The sequence below is a fragment of the Musca domestica genome, unplaced genomic scaffold, assembly GCF_030504385.1.
Source record: "Musca domestica strain aabys unplaced genomic scaffold, Musca_domestica.polishedcontigs.V.1.1 29, whole genome shotgun sequence".
NCBI classification, from domain to species: domain Eukaryota; kingdom Metazoa; phylum Arthropoda; class Insecta; order Diptera; family Muscidae; genus Musca; species Musca domestica.
The window spans coordinates 7707106-7725572 of record NW_026712296.1 but is presented as its reverse complement, the minus strand read 5'-3'; the positions used below and the strand labels follow the sequence as shown (position 1 = coordinate 7725572).

General features: G+C 34.9%; 3 protein-coding genes across 5 annotated transcripts in view; 1 reads left to right on the top strand and 2 right to left on the bottom strand.

Annotated features, from left to right (window-relative positions):
* Nucleotides 1–3831, top strand: part of LOC101901330 (motile sperm domain-containing protein 2) — a 36448-nt gene extending 32617 nt beyond the window's left edge. Inside the window, exons 5-7 of the mRNA XM_005190777.4 lie at nucleotides 649–764; nucleotides 827–1159; nucleotides 2809–3831. Of these exons, the coding sequence (XP_005190834.1) occupies nucleotides 649–764; nucleotides 827–1159; nucleotides 2809–3021 (662 nt within the window). The 3' untranslated portion in view covers nucleotides 3022–3831. The remainder of the gene's footprint in view (nucleotides 1–648; nucleotides 765–826; nucleotides 1160–2808) is intronic.
* Nucleotides 3832–6634: 2803 nt separating this feature from the next.
* Nucleotides 6635–9189, bottom strand: LOC101901495 (regulator of chromosome condensation). The gene is made up of 3 exons (XM_005190778.4): nucleotides 9038–9189; nucleotides 8820–8964; nucleotides 6635–8763 (listed from the first exon to the last, which is right to left on the bottom strand). The coding sequence occupies exon 3, from the start codon at nucleotides 8734–8736 to the stop codon at nucleotides 7177–7179; it is 1560 nt and encodes a 519-aa protein (XP_005190835.1). The 5' UTR covers nucleotides 8737–8763; nucleotides 8820–8964; nucleotides 9038–9189; the 3' UTR covers nucleotides 6635–7176.
* Nucleotides 9190–13161: 3972 nt separating this feature from the next.
* LOC101901657 (1,5-anhydro-D-fructose reductase) lies at nucleotides 13162–17909 on the bottom strand. 3 transcript variants are annotated; one of them, XM_011297246.3, is made up of 6 exons: nucleotides 17690–17909; nucleotides 17366–17568; nucleotides 14138–14305; nucleotides 13909–14081; nucleotides 13509–13851; nucleotides 13162–13440 (listed from the first exon to the last, which is right to left on the bottom strand). In XM_011297246.3, exons 1-6 carry the CDS (start codon nucleotides 17895–17897, stop codon nucleotides 13243–13245), a joined length of 1293 nt encoding a protein of 430 aa, XP_011295548.1. In that variant the 5' UTR covers nucleotides 17898–17909; the 3' UTR covers nucleotides 13162–13242. The 3 variants fall into 3 exon arrangements, with proteins under 3 accessions (XP_011295548.1, XP_005190836.1, XP_019894930.1); XM_005190779.4 differs by having other exon boundaries at nucleotides 17366–17541; XM_020039371.2 differs by lacking the exons at nucleotides 13162–13440; nucleotides 13509–13851; nucleotides 13909–14081; nucleotides 14138–14305 and adding exons at nucleotides 14487–14741; nucleotides 14802–15144; nucleotides 15208–15545.
* Nucleotides 17910–18467: the final 558 nt, after the last annotated feature.

Below are 18467 nucleotides of genomic sequence, written 5' to 3'. Positions count from 1 at the left end.
CTAGACAATGTATCGTTTGCAAAACGTTGCATATTTCGCAGGCATACGGCAGCAAATACATGACATAGCGGAATTTGATACTTTTGCATACATAAACAAACATTACATATTTTCTTTTAACACGAATCCTGTCCCAGGTCCTATATAATAAATATTTATGTTTGATATAAATTCCTACATGTTTCTTGTTCCGGCGATTAAAACAGTCCAAATCCAAAAAATATTCTAAAACACAACCGCAAGACATAATGCAGTTACCCATCTGCTTTAGCCAATTTTTTCTTTATGGTAACGATACGAATTGCAAATCTATTAATTCTTGCAAGTTCTGGTACAGAGCATTTACAAATCACAAACCACATGTTCTGGGGACCCGAATACGAAACTTCCAGCCATAACATAGGTTATATTTGCATAGATATAAATATAAACGTTGCCTAAAAAAGTAATATATATAACAGAAGTAATAAGTGGGACTTTATGATACATTAATTGTTACGATATTGTTAGTAGGGCAATTCTGTAAGTTTTTTACAACAAAAGTAGGGCAATTCTGTAAGTTTTTTACAACAAAAGTAAAAACCTATTATTACCATTCGAATTTTTGTTTTTAAATTAAATTTATTTCACTCTTTATTTGTCAAATAGCAAACGAAGACATGTTACGTGTAACACCAGCAGATTATTTGCAATTTACTCACGGTGATGCCAAAGATTGTACATTGGAATTAGCATGTATTAGTTCAAATCCCGTCACATATAAAGTAAGTCAAACTGAAAAATTGCCTATAAAACATTTCAAATTACCCTTTAAAATTTGTCACAGATACAAACAACTTCGCCGGAAAAATTCCGTGTTCGCCCAAGATGTGGTATTTTATATCCTGGCAGCACAATTACCGTCAACATTCTGTTGAAACCTGAACATTCATTGTCAGAGAACGGCAAAGATAAATTTTTAATTATGTGTATGCCATCAATGGACATTCAATCGAATCAGGTTACAGAATTTTGGAAAAAAGCTGGTCAGCAATCTGTCAATATGGAACAACATCGTTTATATTGCACCTACAAAGAAGGCGCAGAAAAATCGTCGCAACTAGTTGCTAATGGCGTTGGGAGTGCAAATAAAGAAAATAAGCAGCAATCGAGGGAAATAGTAAGTATAAATTAAATAGTAGTTGTCCAAAAATATGCGAAATAATTATCAAGAGAGAATTGTAACCTAATGTAACAATGACTGGTTGGGTTGGTTGTGTTGTTACGACAATGTATATTGGCTAACAAAGATAAATAAAACAAGTAAAGAATCAGTTAAATTCGGCCGGACCAAACTTTTCATACCCTCCACACTTTAAAAGGTAACTCATGTAAATATATGTCTGTATATGCCGAAATTCAAGTATTCGAGGGGTATGCGTCACATCTGTTATTAGGAACGTCCTATTCAAATTTCAAACATTTCTGTAAAAAAAAATACCGAACATCGGGCGGATAGGGGCTATAGAAATACTTAGACTTATATTGAAATTGTTCAATAAAAGCAGAAGAATCCAAATCGAATAAAACGTCAAAATACGGAATATCGGGAAGTACCTTTATATGGCATGTGGAACATATTATGAACTTAAAAACCGTAAAAAGGGTGTCTAAAATAGTCAAAATATCGTATATCGAGAGGTACTTAAAAATTTAAATTATTCCGTTAGAAAATGTGGCCAAAATTGTCAAAAAACCGAATATGGGGAGGTACAACTATTTGTGAGCTATGAGAAAACGTTGACCAATATAGCTAATCTTCGATCTTGACCTCACTGCAGACAAAAGATAACTCTATGCAAAATGTTAGCTTCCTATCATATGCCGTTGGGCTCAAGTGTGATTACAATAAACGGACATTGCTATATCGACGTAGAATTTAACGCTGATCAAGAAAGGGTATACTTTGTTGGGTCTTAAACAATTATTACGATAAGTTACAAAGGGAATGACAAACTTAATGTATCCTCCATACTATGTATGTGGGCGGTAGAAAAAAACAAATGAAGATTGGACAGAAATATAAATCCCAAACATAAATCCCATTTTTAATTTGGGCTTAAGTCAAAGTCTATAAAATATTTAAAATAAACATACACAGAAGTCGTTAGGTCTGTTGAAATATGATACTTACACTGGCAAAACAAAAGCGGTACCAATGCATTCTATTTTTATAACCTCCACCATACATGGTATGGAGGGTATATTGAGTTCGTCATTCCGTTTGTAACTATGTATATTATTGATCAGCATAAAAGCTCTGTTCGTCCGTCCGTCTGTTGTAATCACGCTAGAGTCTAAACGAATAAAGATAGTAGGTTAAAATTTTACACAGATCAGTTTTTTGTCTGCAGGCAGGTACGATATCATATAGCCCCCATATAACGGTACCCCCTGATGTTCGGTATTTTGATGATTTTTGCCACATTTTTCAATGGAATTGTCTGAAAATAAGCACAAGAAGTTCCTTTTGAGTACTTTACGCCCTGGGAGAGAATTGTCTATATAAGTCTACGACATCGTATAGCCCCCTTACAACGGTACCCCCCGATATTCTCAATGAAATTGTCTGAATATCCACAAAATGATTTCCTTCTTTCTTCGTATAGACCCCAATATAACGGCTATATTCGATATTTTTAAGATTTTAACAGAAATTTTGACGGAAAAAATATGTTTTTACAACAAAAACCAATTGGAATATTTAATCAAAAAAAAACTGTTTTATTTTTTAATCTAAAATACTTTTATTACATTGTATATTTTCAGAGTTCTGAAGAAACCCGAAAATTGGAAAAGCAATTGCGTAATACTCAAATTTTGCAAATCATCACCCTAGTCTTCCTCTTCATATTACTAGGCGCAGTGATTTATTTACTCAAATTGCAAATGTGTGACGTTGATGGCTGCTCGACGAATAGAGATAGTGCGGCTGAATCTGTAGATTTCGCAACCTGTGCCAAAGGCAAGGCGGATCTATAATATTTACTTTCGAAATGCAATTTGACCAAGCAACGCCTCCTCAATGCCGCTGCAGCTGCCACCACCAAATGTCGCCACTTTAAAACGGCTAAAATTCACACACTCATAAAACACTGCAGATGTCCCGAGGGTTATGTGGCCACCGATGCATTTGGAGATGATACACTAATGGATCCATATAACTTAAATGACGAATGTTCTCATAAAGATGGCGGTGTTTTAGGGGGCGGCTATTTGCTTGGTCTCGTCGCATTCGCACGTAAATTTGCACGGTGCATATTAACACTAACAATGCTCTTTGCTATTGTTTTTATAACATTTTATATATGTTCAACATCGCGCGAAAATCCATCCATTGTCACAACAAACGCTCTGTTGCAAGTTACCGAAGCAGAGTATACTTTAACAACATACGATTGGAATTAAAACCAAAAGGAAGGAAGTGCAAACTTAATCGTGTTAAATGGTTATTATTCTTTTAAAATTTATATTTCAATTTAACTAATCATAAAAACAAAACAAAAAAAGACAAATTACTTATTTTAAATTGTCTGTTTTGAAAGCGTTAAAAATTCAACTTATAATTTAGTTATATTTATTAACCCGCTGAGATGATCATTATAATTAGGAAATTGAAGACCAAGTTTTTCATTCAACCGTTATCGTTATGTACCTATCCATCTGTGTAAATACCATTTAAATTATATATGTGTGTATAGAAAAATACAAAGCCAATTACAATTTATACAAATTTCATGTAGTTGAAAATTTTTAATGTTTATAATAAACAACAACATAAACCGCATCAAACCACTTCTGTATACTAAGGTACATCAACTGTTTACAACTGAGAGTGACAATCCTAAACTCCCAATGCTAAAGTCTATAACAACATCTAACGAGTAAACCGTATATCCCTTTTGAATGTCTCCAAATTAAAGAATTTTTATTTTCTGAAATGAGCGGCGTTTTGGAACACGGCAATTAGTCGTATACAGAACAAATTACGATTTGGAAGACAGCCTTTTAAGTAAAGCCTAAATAAATGAACACAGCGTATGCAGCAATGTTAAAGAAATTATCATTTTTGGTAGTTTTAGGAAGTATTGACAAAAAATTCTATAAAATAAACAAGTTAACACAATATAAATTAAACAAATTAAGAAATTGAAAATTTGAAATATAAATAGAATCTACTAGTTTTGCAATTTTCTTCGATATCATAAAGGGAAAATCGTATTTAAAACTATTACTTTCTTGCAGTTCTGAACATAACAAATTTGGGTTTTCTGTAGCGGAAGTTAGCTTCAAATTCTTTTTTAAACAAAAATTCCTGTTTCAAAAATTCCTGTCTTATGTCTGTTTCAGAACCTGTACTAATTTGTATTATTTTTCTCGATTTTATAAAGGAAAATTGGTTATCGTCGTATTTCAAGGGTTACGGAACAAAACACTTATTTCAAAGGTAAATCAACAGAAATACGTAATGAATCGAACTTTGGCAATCTTTACTACTTTGGGTCAACCTTCTCACCCATTAACTTAACAAGGCTATATCGACCGAAATAATTAGTTATTTTTTGGCAAATTAAAATCGACAAACAGACATCAGGTATTGAACTCGCATTCTCATGATTAGTAGCAAAGGGAGTATTTATTAATAGTTATAGGAAATTTTTCAGAAAAAATATTGAGAAAAATGCATGAAATTTTTATTTGAACTAAAAGTATAGACCACAAAATGTAATGTTTGAAGAATATTTCATGAAAATTTAAACGTCCCATCCACTTATTCCAATTTTGCCATACTCTTTCTACTATTTCAGCCTTTCAACACATCGATTTAAGTAGACTCGCCTGCATAGATATGAGCTTTAACATAGCCCCACAAAAAATAGTCTAAAATTGCACGATCTAAGTAGTCAATTGGCCTTTCCCGATCGTGAAGGAAAATTTTCATTGAACTCGCTTCTCAATAAGTTCACTGTTTCGCGTGCTGTGTGCCAAGCAAGTCAAGCTCTTGTATTTTGGGCAAAAAAACAATTGGATACCATCCCACGGTATCGCTCACTATTCACAGTTACATCAAACTGTGAATTTTTCTGGATGCATTCAGACCGATCTTCACTCCAAAATCGACAATTCCCCTTATTTTCCTACCCTTTGACAGAGCACTCATTTTGATCATAAAATGAAAAGATTTAAAAGCTTTGTTCGTTTGTAAGACGATTCATGGTTAAGTTATATACCGAACAGAATATGTTTTACAGTGAAACAAGACAGGAAACGTGAGCTGCTTAAATCAGTGCTGGCAAAAAGAAAATAGCAAAACCAGTAAGCAAAAGTCAAAAGTCGGGCAGGGCCGACAATATGATACCACCACTATGCATATTTAATAGAGTCCGTAACAAAAGAATTTATTTTAAGTAGATCATACCACATATCAAATTTTGGCTTTAGAGTAGTTATAGTTTGGTTTCAGAGGGAACTAATATATAGGAGGCATGTGCTAATCAAAATTTTACGGAGGCATTTTAATCTATTATACCAAATATCTTTGCATTAATCACTATGAAAAGAATTATTTAAAAAAATATATATTACGAAGCCGAGTTCTACAAAATGGAAAGGTACGTCCCGAAATTCACTCCATTTGGGCTGATATTAGGATTAAGGATTTATATGGGGGCTATATCCAAATCGTAGCCGTTTTCGATTAAACTTGGCAAAGGTATTTCCGTCTAGGTCTATAAGATATCTGGTTCCAAATATAATTGTCGTCGAATGCATATTACGAAGACCAAATCGAATGAAACATATGTATGGGGGCTATGGCTATATCTGAGCCGATTTTCACCATATTTGATTTACTTGCTTCTAGACTGAATTCTGTCGGAAGTGCCAAGAATTTAGGTTATTTGGTCAGATATTGGCCATTCGGTGCACAATTAACCCCAAATCGGCTGAAGATATATATGGAACTATATCCTAATTTCAACCGATCTTGGAATGATATTGACCATTTGGTGCACAATTAACCAGAAATCAATTGAAAATATATGGGAGCTATAACTAAATTTAATCCGATTATCACCAATTTTAATAGGATTTGTGCTTGTGCCAAACAAATATTGTTTGGAAATTTTCATCTCATAATTTGGTTATATAAAAAGTATCCCATTGTCCCATGTTAAAGTTAGTATTTTACACTACCTTTTAATTGGATATTAAGCTGGAATGTAGATATAATAAAATAATTGTATTGTTCTGATTTTATCATGCCTGTAGCGTTTGGAATTAGAACTGTTTCGGAACCTACAAGAATGCTACTATTATTATTGATTTTTCCATTGATATCACAACGAAATGTTGTTAAGGCTACATAAAAGTGCAAGATGTCTGTAAATAACGGAGTGGGTTTTTAAATGTTTTTTATATAAAAATTGTTTTCGGATCATTTAAATTAAATTCTCCAACTCTTTTCTACAATACTCTACTCTTTTCAAACAATAATTTCAGCTGATAATAAAAAAAGAAAAGGCACCTGTCTAACACGTTTTCGAGCTCCGTTTCATATTTTAGAAAAGGGTATACAATTACAAAACATTCACAATTACAAATATATGTTTTTATTTTATTTCATCAAATTAGAAAGTACACTAACGGTGTAGGTATAAAAATACATTTATATGAAGTAATAGTGAATGGGACAATAATGAAAAAAGCCAAAACCTTTATTCTGAAATTATTTGCTTTGATCTAATCTTTCAATTTTTTGGAGGATTTTAGAAACGCTTTCGCTTTCAGAGTTAAATAGGTAGGTAACATATCTAGTATAAAGTAAGTACAAAACAAAAATGTTAATTAGGGAAAACAATAATCGTCAAACAAAATGTTCCACAAGCAAAATATATAAGGATAGGGGTTTGAATAATTCATGCAAAATTTTTTAGGTTGAAACAATATATAAAATTTTTAGTCCATATAAAAATATAATTGTTTTTTATAAAATTATTAACACATTTGTCTCATGTACATGTTTTTGCATGCTTTGAAGGAAACTATACGTTTTTCGCAATCTGTATGAAGATTGTGGTTAACAAGAATTGAGTGGAAAAAATATAGGATATACAATTACAAACTAGCATCTGGCATTTATTTCTTCTTGCGTCCTCTTTTTGCTGGTGGCGGTGCAGACGTTGTTTGAGCATCCTCCTTTTGCGATTCCTCAGCCGTGTTTGACTTGGTGTCATCTTCATCCTTAGATTTTTCTCCATTGGTTTTTGGTGTTTCTTCTTCAGCGGGAACATCGTCTTTGTTTTCAGCTTCTTTATTGGACATCTTAGACTTGGATGCTGCTGGAGCCTTCTTTCCTGATTTCTCCTTTGGGGTTGGTTCTTCGGAGGCTGGTTGACTTTCATCTTCTACCAAAAAGATACTATGTTGTCCACCGCTGGAGGCTCTTATTATACGCTTTCCCTCGGTTTGTTTGCTAACAATTAGAACGGGTTCTAGTGCGTCATCTTCTGAACCTGTGCCCAATTGATGATTAGAACCCATCCCCCAGGAGTATAGTTTGCCATCATCGGTCAAGGCAAAGGATTGGGCTTCACCGCAAGATACACTTACTACTTTCTTACCCTTAAGTGCTGTAATGGGCTTTAGTTCTGTCACATCATCCGCGACCGTTCCCAAACCTAAGCGGCCGTAATCTTTACGTCCAATGACGAAAACTGAGCCATCCTCCTTAAGGATAAGTGTGTGATGCTGACCACCAGCAATTTGTTTAACATTCTCAATTTTCGTATTTATGGGGTTTATGATAGTGGGCAAATCTTTGGCATTGGCCAGTAGTTGCTTGTAATTGTTTAATCCAAAAGCCCATATGATTCCACTTTGCGATTCGCGTAAAAATGTACAGTAATTGGTGGCCCAGATAGCTTCAATGGGTTTGTTTTTGTTCTTAATTACAACCAATCCTGGTTTAAGCAGTTCAGTTTTTCCTCTTCTGCCCTCACCTGATGCCGATCGGAGCGATACTCTGCCCAACTGACCTTGTTCAGCACATCCAACAGTATAAACCTTGCCTTGACATGTCAATATAACCAAATGATCAGCTCCTGATGCTATGTCACAACAAGTCATATCTGGCAAAACGTTTATGGGCATTCTTTTGTTGCCTTCCAAGGTCAAGCCCATATTCCCATGAGAATCACGAAATGATCCCCAGGCAAATACACGGCCATCTTCAAGCAAGCAGGCCGAATGTGAATCACCCGCCGATATTTTTAGCACTTTACCGGGTAAATCCACGGGACGAGGTTCAAACTCGGAGCCCTCTTCACTGCTGTCGCGGCCGAGGGCGCCTTCATCATTGCAGCCAAATGAAAAAACACGTCCGTCATGTGTTAATACCAAATTATGCATGCCACCAGCTTTAACATCCACCACATTGGCTATTTTCTCAAGTAATGCTGGACGTTTACGCTCAAATTTTGAATCATCATCGCCCAAGCCCAGTTGTCCCATGTCACCTTGGCCGCAAACCAAAGCACGACCTACAACACGCGGTCTTTCAGGCAACGATAGTGCAAATGCGGTACGCATTCTCTTGCCTTTGGGACCCGCGGAATCTGTGACATCTCCTTTGTTATTGTTATCTACATCTGTGGTGGCTTCGGATTCGGCTTTTCTCCTGATTGCAACGCGTGGCATATTGCAGCTGTACTAATATAATTATATCTGCCAAAAGTAATAAATTTGTAAATAAAGCAAATTATTTCGACAAACATACTCACAATATAATTTTTTATAAATTTAAAATTGTTCGTTTCGTTTTAGTACACGAATGTATTTTATCTTTTCACGCGGAGACTGGTTTGTCAATATTTTCGGCTGCTCGTACTCGTCAAACGTGTGCTTGCTGTGGTGCTGCCTCCGTTACTGTTTGTAGAAATAATTTCCCAAAGTTTTACTGACTTTTTGAGAATTTCTTAAATTATTTTCTTTTGCCTACCACAGTTATCCCTTCCAGGAGTCGTTTATTCCTTTTTCTACCTGAAAATGTGCGCGGGAAAACCTACGATATTGATCTGATGCAAGCCGGCAGACAACAAATGTCAGCGTATTGGTGGGAGAAAAGCAGCTGTCAATTTTTTGCAGTATGTAGGGATGCCAACGTTTTTTACCTGAATTCTGCGTTACTGGAACGTAGAGTATACGTAAATGTTGTGCTAGGTTCTCATTGCACTTTCAATCACGTTGTTCGCTCTCAGAATTAGGTAAACGAATAACCCGTTCATACGTCACGATTTGTAATTCATAGTAAAATAATTCCTTTTTTTTTTTTTTTTCAAAATTTTTGTTTGTTGATTTGAATAGTTGTTAACGTATAGGTGACGATCAGTGTTGCTAGAAGTTGTAAAAATGTTAAACGACAGACAAGATGCTAAAGCAGGTTCTGCAAATTCAAAAAAAATAGTAATCCACAATGTATGTCGGACCGACGCAACTTGAAATTGCAACGACGCAAGTCGAATTTTCTGGTTTTTGAAAAGCGACGCAACTCGAAACGACGCAAATCGGGTCGGCGCAAGTCGGATATGTCAAATATTTTAAAAGTTGCTCAAAACTAAGTTGTTATACCCTACAACACTATGTGTTGGGGGTATTATAAGTTTGATTGGGCCAGAATTTATGTAACACCTCGAAATATTGGTTTCCCATATAGGAAAGTATATATGGATCTTCCTAGCTCGCCGAGCTGAGTCGATCTAGCTACGTATGTCCGTCCGTCCGTCTGTCCGTCTGTCCATGTTAATTTGTAATCACTCTACAGGTCGCAATTATGTCCCGATCTTCACGAAATTTAAATGTAGGTGGGGTTAAGGTCAGAATAGAACCCTATTTCTTTTGGAGATGATCGCCAAATGTTTAGGGGTTGAAATGGACCAAATACTGAAAAAATGTTGGATTTTGCAATAGCTATATATGGATCTTCCTAGCTCGCCGAGCTGAGTCGATCTAGCTATGTATGTCCGTCCGTCCGTCTGTCCGTCTGTCCATGTTAATTTGTAATCACTCTACAGGTCGCAATTATGTCCCGATCTTCACGAAATTTAAATGTAGGTGGGGTTAAGGTCAGAATAGAACCCTATTTCTTTTGGAGATGATCGCCAAATGTTTAGGGGTTGAAATGGACCAAATACTGAAAAAATGTTGGATTTTGCAATAGCTATACAGGTCGCAATTATAGACCAATCGACGCGGAGTTTAGGGCGGGGAAGAAGCCTACCAATTTGGATGGTCATCGGATAATATTTAGCGGGTAAAATAGACCATATCTTTTGTGTTAAAAAAATTCAACATTTTTCATTAAATCGCGAATATTTTAAATCCCGGCGAAATCACGAAGCCATGACAAGGTTACTTCTGACCTTTACATTGATGTTAACATCCAACAAATCGGATATATAGCAAAATATGTGCGATATATATGTCTATCAAAGAAGATATGCTTGAAAGATCTCTTATATGTCGAGAATGGCTGAACTGATTTCGACAGTTCTCATTAATTCAGAATGGCCTCTTGGCAGGAAACATAGAACGTCTAAAAAATCGCATAAAACTATCTCTCTAAAGATGAAAATATTGATTTTGTAACATTTTCTCATATTTTTTCAATTTTGTCATATTTTTGGCATATTTTCATTTTGAATTGAACATTTGGTAATATTTTTACAACTAACAAAACTAAGTAGTTAGGATATCAGGATATCATATACAGATCGCATTTATGGCCCGATCCTTACAAAATTTTGCATGGGAATAAGATGAGGGTCAGAATAGAAGCCTACTCTTTTTGGAGATGATCGCTGTATATTTAGGGGTTGAAATGGACCAAAAAACTGCAAAATTGTCAGCAGGTCGTAATTATCGCCCGATCGTCACGCACATTTGAATGGGGGTTACCGGACAAAAGCCAAGAAGTTTCGGATGGCCATCCAAAAATATTCAATGTGAGAAATAGTTTGCCAACTTTTGTAGACTAAATACGAAAATGTCCATTCCAGTGACTTTTTGGAGAATTCACAAATACAGGAAAGACGCACTTCTGACTACTTCGTTAACGCTGATTTCGTTGAATGTAGTCAAATGTCTGTATCTCATATAGATGCGTTTCAGTCAAAAACCAATAATAAATGTCAATCTTTTGCCACTTCTGAGAGATTATAGGTCTTTGGGAAATATTGGTTATAGATCTAGGAAGACCATTTAAGTGCAACATCTACCAATAAATTGGAAATGAGCAAATTAATTTAAGTTGCTATTATTCGAAAATTAGAGAACGAATCCTTTCGAGTATCTCGCCTATATAAACTGTATCGTTTATTGTAGTGTTGTAGGGTATTCAACGGTCGGGCCCGCTCGACTGTAGCCTTTGCTTACTTGTTTTTTATATGTTTTCTTACAGGATGTCATTCAGAGGTTGTTATGATATGTATTTTTCGACAAATTTAACAACAGTGAAAAAATGTTAATTTAAAGTTTTCAATTCCAAAACTGCTTTAAAGTTTTTTGACTAGCTTAAGTTATCGGCTGGCTTCTTCTTAGAAGAACAAATGATGCGACCTGTATTATTTAAACATGGTCAAAACATTGTCATTACAAAAGAGTTGTTTATATTTCGAAATCAATCCTTTTTAGATTACTTGTAATAGTGCAATTCCTCCTGAAAAAATTATGACAGAACTAAGAACAGAAATAACGACAACAGTTTCAGGCAGTTTGGATAAACGGCGCAATCTACGATACAACAATATAAGTAGCCGCATCGACATATGGTACTTTGGAACTCTAAGGGTGGAAATACATAAAGCGCTTATTTGGCAGGCTTAAGTCATCGGCTGGCTTCTTCGGAAATGAGGAAAGGAGCCTAGGGCCAAAATCGAACTAAGTCAACCTAAAACTCTTTTGTTCATCTACGAAGAAGCCAGCCAATGACTCATGGTAGAAGAATACAGGTAGTCGCATCGACACAGCTGCTGGGACAATGAACCGTCAAACCGATTTTGGAATTGAAAATGTTTAATGAAAAATAATTGAAATTTGTAAACTTTTTTGAAAATTTCATACTATAACAACCACTGGTTTGCGTCGTATAAGAAAACATTTAAAAAGATACTCATTTTTAATAAAACATTTTAAAAATTTTGACATATCAATGTTCCCAAGCGTTGATGCATCTACCTATATTCTTCTACCATGCAATGACTAAAGCCAGCCAAATATGCTTTTTATGTATTTCCAGCCTAAGGGTGAAGAAGCCAGTCGATGAGTTAAGCAGTCAAAAAAGCATTTTATGTACTCTCACCTTAAGGTGTGAAGTACCTTAAGGTCTATTTATAGCGCTAAAATTCGTTTGTTTTGGCAAATCAACTGATTGCTTACAAGTTAGTGCAGGGATGCCGTATGTTTACTTTATACAGTTTTCTTGCGAAGGAGAATAAAACTACTTTAATCTCTCTCTCTCTTTGAAGGAAGTTTCTGGACAATTCCTCCGGGAAAAGTAGCCAAGCACACCTACTGTTTGTTGTCAAAGCTGACAATCCAAAGCATTCGTGAGATTTCCATACCAAAAGGTTAGTGCCAAGCCAAGATTAGAATCCGAAAATGTACTAACTCTTTGATCCTGATCCCGGGAAACAATTCTTTTCTTGGAGGACGGACCCCAGATTTGGTCACACGATGGGAAGTGGTCACATGATGGTTATAGTCAAATTATTGATTTTTTGAACCCGGATTTTTTTATAAAAACAACAAGATACATGTCAAATTATTGCTGACACTCTTACCTTTCCAAAATTATATAATTTGTGCTAATACCTTTTCTGGGTTCAGAGACATATGTCTTTCCACTTGCATCATGTGACCACTTTTGGATAGGTATTTTCATAAGCATTCAAACGATAACCAATATTGTCTATATCGGGTAAGCGAATCCGGGGTCCCGTGTCCGTTCCCCAAAAAAATCAGGTTAAAAATCCCTACCACTGGAAATAATTAAAAAAAAAAAAAATATACGAGTTTTTACTAATGTTAAGCCTAAATGCTAATAATGGCAAAATTACAATACAAGAGTAATTTGCAGGCATTTTATTATATTTTACATATTAACACATACTTCCTATGGATTCAAGAAGATTAGTAGTTATGCAAGTATTAAAATTCAATACTGAATGGCCAGTATTTGTGGTTTTGCCCTTTGATCAAGTTGAAAGGCACTAAACGTTCACCAGTGTGAAATGTATCCATTACAGCAATATCCTCTGGAGATAATTGAAAATCGAAAATGTTGAAATTCTCCTCGATGCGTTTGGGATTGGAGGACTTTGGTATTGGTATAACTCCAATATCAACCTGTAACAGTAGAAGTGCATGAATTGTGGTAAAAGATTGATGATGATCGGTATATGTAAAGAACATACCAAATAACGTAGAATAATTTGAGCTGGTGTTTTCTTATATTTGTCAGCTAAAGCCTTGGTTTTTTCCGAGTAATAAAATTCAGGCTTCTTTTCATCAGGTTTGGGCCGGCCAAGTGGTGAATATGCTGTTAGGGTAATATTACGCTCCTTACAGAATTGTGTTAATTTACGTTGATTCAAGGCTGGCGAACATTCCACTTGGTTGGTTACGGGTTTAATTTCACAGTTGTCCAAAATCCTTTGTAACTGTTCACTATTAAAATTTGATACACCAATGCTGCGCACCAATCCCAGTTTTACCAGTTTTTCCATTGCTTTATATGTGTCCAAATAGTCAACATCCCTAAAAAACCAACAAATTAACAAAATAATATGCTTTTTTGCTATTCATGTAACTTACGATAGTTGCAAGACACCATCATCGTTCTTTGGCAAGAGAGTTTCTTCGTTGACATATTTATAACCCACGGGCAAATGCATGAGATATAAATCAATATAGTCCAAGCCAAGTAATTCGAGTTGTTTACGGCAAGCGCCTTCAACACGGTCTGGTTCGTGGTGAATGTTCCACAACTGCAACGTAATCCGTTTAGTTTAATTAAACATTTTTTATGTTAAAGCAAACTTACTTTAGTCACCAGAAAGATATCTTCTCTTTTCACAACCCCCTCGGCAATTTTATCTTTAATAGCTTTCCCAATTTCAGCTTCATTTTGGTAAAAATATGCCGTATCAATATGGCGATATCCAACGTCTATGGCATGCTTGACAGCAATTTCTCCTTCATTGTTTTTGGACTGCAGATAGAATGCAAAGAACATTTAAGGAATAAGTACAATACGTTAAATTAAAATATTTAAATATATCAGAGTCATCATGAGGCACCATTCTAACCTTCCGTGCTATGGTTTGACGCCCCAGCAAAGTGCAATAACCGTTACCATAAACCATACCAGCATTTCAGAAAAAAAAAATACATTTTTTAATTTCAAAGGTTTTAATTCTTAGAAAATTTTAATAAATTCATATTCTAATTAAATTCAGTCAGTCTTCGGAAAATGGCCAATAACTGTGGAAACTAGCCATTTCATTGCGCCACAAACGCAGATTTGTATTGAAATCATTGATTATATTAATTTCATCTTTGTCCAGTTGAAAATCGAAAACGTTTATATTTTCCAGTAAGCGTTCAGGTCTTGCTGATTTTGGTATGGGCACTGTGCCTATGTCAATCTATAAGAATAAACGATTATAAATGAAACATGTTATTGCAAATCAACCAGACAATCTCACCAAATATCTTAGGACAATTTGTGCTTTGGATTTTTGATATTTCTCGGCAATTTGTTGCAATTCTTGGGACTGGTAAAAGGCAGGCAATGGTCTTACAAGTTTTGGTCTAGCTAAAGGTGAATAGGCAGTTACAAGTATATTATGTTTTAAACAAAATTCTCTTAGTTTCGATTGATTTAGTGCAGGATGACATTCCACTTGATTGGTTACTGGTTTTATTGTACAATTATCCAATATTCTTTGCATTTGTGGTATATTAAAATTTGATAATCCTAAACTACGTACCCAACCAAGCTCAACTAGTTCCTCCATGGCCTTATATGTATCGATATAATCAATGTCACTTAAAATGATAAAAGAGCAGTATTATACATTCTTCAAAATATTTTAATGTTTTTAAACCTACTTTGTTTGCAATTTACTGTCCTCGTGAGGCATTAACGCTTCATCGTCCACATACTTATAACCAATGGGGGAATGCATTAGGTACAAATCGATGTAATCCACATTCAATGCGTCCATTTGTTTCCGACAGGCGTATTTTACTTTACACGGTTCATGGTAAATATTCCATAATTTTGTTACCAAAAATATTTCATGTCGTCTAACACGATTTTGTTCGATTTCTTCTTTTAGAACTCGGCCGATAATGCCTTCATTACGATATAAATAGGCTGTATCAATGTGACGATAACCGATATTTAGGGCTTCGCGCACAGCGGCCTTACATTTAGACTTCTTTAGCTTTTATTATAAAGAAAGGTGGTTTACTATTTATATTAGGGTGCAAGTACATAAAAAGCTTGAAGTCATGGCTAGGCATATTAATGTCAAATTATAATGGAAAACGACGACAGGATTTTAGTGCGGCTCTGTAATCCCTTTGTGAACCCTCACAAAATATGCCTAGCCATGACTTCAAACTCCTTATGTACTTACACCTTTACGGTTCTCACTAATCAGCTACCAATTAGAAGTATTAAAGAAGTAAGCAAAGGGACATGGTCGGCCCCGCACAACCATACCCTACAACACTACAATATGCTGAAATGCACCTTATGTCCAAATCTATTTTGGAAGATTTCTTTTTTGATATGATGTCAGAGCCCTACCCTTAGCTTTATGACCTGGAGTATTTCCAGAATATTTACGCACTCCGTCATATTATTTGGTATCCAAAACAATTTCACGCGTTAGATGTGGTCCATTTTACAGTTAAATATAATCCAATGGCCATCCAAAATGCTAGACTTCTTCCCAGTACTTAACTTTCTTCTCATTCAAAATTCCATGTCGATCGGTCGGTAATTTTCACCTGTATAGCGACTGCAAAATCAGGAAATTTTTTTGGTCCATTTCCCTAAATGTACATCTTCAAACACAATATTTTGATATAATATATTGTACCTATTTTGCTATATATCCGATATCTTATCTATTAGCATCACTGTAATGATCAGAAGTGACCTTTTACTGTATTTGTGATCTGGCCGGGATCAAAAATATTCGCGGTTTAGTGGAAATTTTCGTATTATTTGACATAAAAGTTATGGTTTATTTTACCCACTAAATAGTCCGATTACCACAAAATTGGTTAGCAACTGCTCAGCCCTGAACTCTAACTCTATGTAAATTTCCGCGTCGATTGGTTCATAATTTAGGTCTGTAGAGCAACTGCAAAATCATAAAAATTTTCCATTTCACCCCTAAATATTGTGCGTTCATCTCCAAAAACCATAGAATTATATTCTGACTCTAATCCCACCTCCATTTTCAATTTCGTGAGGATCGGACCACAATTGCGACCTATAGGGTGATTACAAATTAACATGGACAGACGGACGGACATACATAGCTAGATCGAGATTCAGCTCGGCGAGATAGAAATATCTATATATAGTTTCCTATGTCGGAAACTATTATTTCGATAATACCCCCAACACATAGTGTTGTAGGGCATAAAAACATAGACATCAGTCTGTTAATCTTAATTACCATCGTATTAAACCAGTGGATGCTTATCTTCACAATGATATGTTATTCGTCTCATTTTGGTTTAATTTTTTTTACAAAAATTGTAGTATACCTAAATCTTTGCAATGGAAAAACCTTAGATTAGGCATTGCTCCTTTCTTTCTGTTTATCCGGCCATTTAGAATTAACAGAATAAAGAATTAAATTGGTTTTTATTTATCTCCATAGAGATTGTCATTATATAGTAAGTTATAGCAATTTGACACTTTATATTGGTCAAAATGTTTACTTTTGGTTTAAGTACCCACCGGCCGATTCTACAAGTCTTGTATGAAAATGACAATATGGCAGCCTTGCAGATTTGATAAAAAAAATGCCGGTTTGATAATTGATTAATTTCGGAGGAATAATTATATAGTAAATTTCAATCTGGCACATCACTAATATCTTGTCAAGATAAGATATAAAGACATTACAACGTTGAATATATAATTTGGATTTATGAAATATTCTTTCATATATAGACATACATACATTTTATTATAAGCGTATATGCATACATTTGTATGCTTTTGGAAAAGGCAACTCACCTCATATGTTCCCAACCCAAGAACAGGCATTTCGTAACCATTGTTCAATTTTACTTTAGGAGCCAAAGTTGGTGCCATCTTATTGCAGTTATCAGAAAATGTTCTTTTAATTGTGTAGCAGCCGTAAAGAGGATGATAACTATTTCCAGTTGGTTTTGTAGAAGTTTCAGGAAGTTCTGCAAATATCGCCCGTGCACAAATGACTACTCAAATAAATGACAACAAATAACTAAAGAACATTCAACAGATTTCGTTTGCAAAAAGCTTTGCTAGCTTTATTTGGCATTTGATTAGTTCTACTGAGAGCGAGAGCTGAACACTTACCACTATTCTTTGTGTGTGTTGGGGTGCTGTATTGTCTTGTTGTTATTGCATTTTTAAGAAAAATGTCTTCTAAGCATAAAATTAGTTTATTATTTAACAAATTAAATTGTTTATATCCAGAATTTTCAAATAGTTTCGTCGGATGGTAGTTGCTGGGAGAACCCAATCTGATAAAGGGTAGATTAATCCTTCCAAACTTTTGAATCATGCCGCAAGCCCTTTGTTTTATTGTCCAAATTAAAATTGGAACTACTCTGTTTTAAACAGCTGTTTTCTATTTACAATTGCGTAAACAAAGTGCATTGAACAGGTAGATGCATCAACAATTTGTTAAAATATATATATGTGCAAGAAATTAAGAATTGGGGTTATCAAAAAATGTTGGAACATCTTAAAATTTAATAAAAATTAGAGGTAGGTATTTGTAGGCTGGTTCTGGGAAAGTATTTTTTTGGGACGAACCCAGATACCCGGATATTTAACCTAGAGGTCCGGGTCCAATGCAAGGGTAAGATTCGGAACTCCTAAACCGATATGGAAAGCTAACGAAAATACCTATTAAAGACGGTTTGGGAGTGGTATCAAAATTAAAAGTCGAAAAAATTAAAAGTCAACGAAATATATGCCAAACTATAGTCGACACTATAACCTTTCCAAAATGCCACAATATATGTTATTATATTTTTTGGATCCAGAGTATGGATCTTTGAACCCAGACAACCTCATTTGTTCAGAAAAATTTTATTATTTTTCAGTAGATGTTTAGTAGTAAATTTCA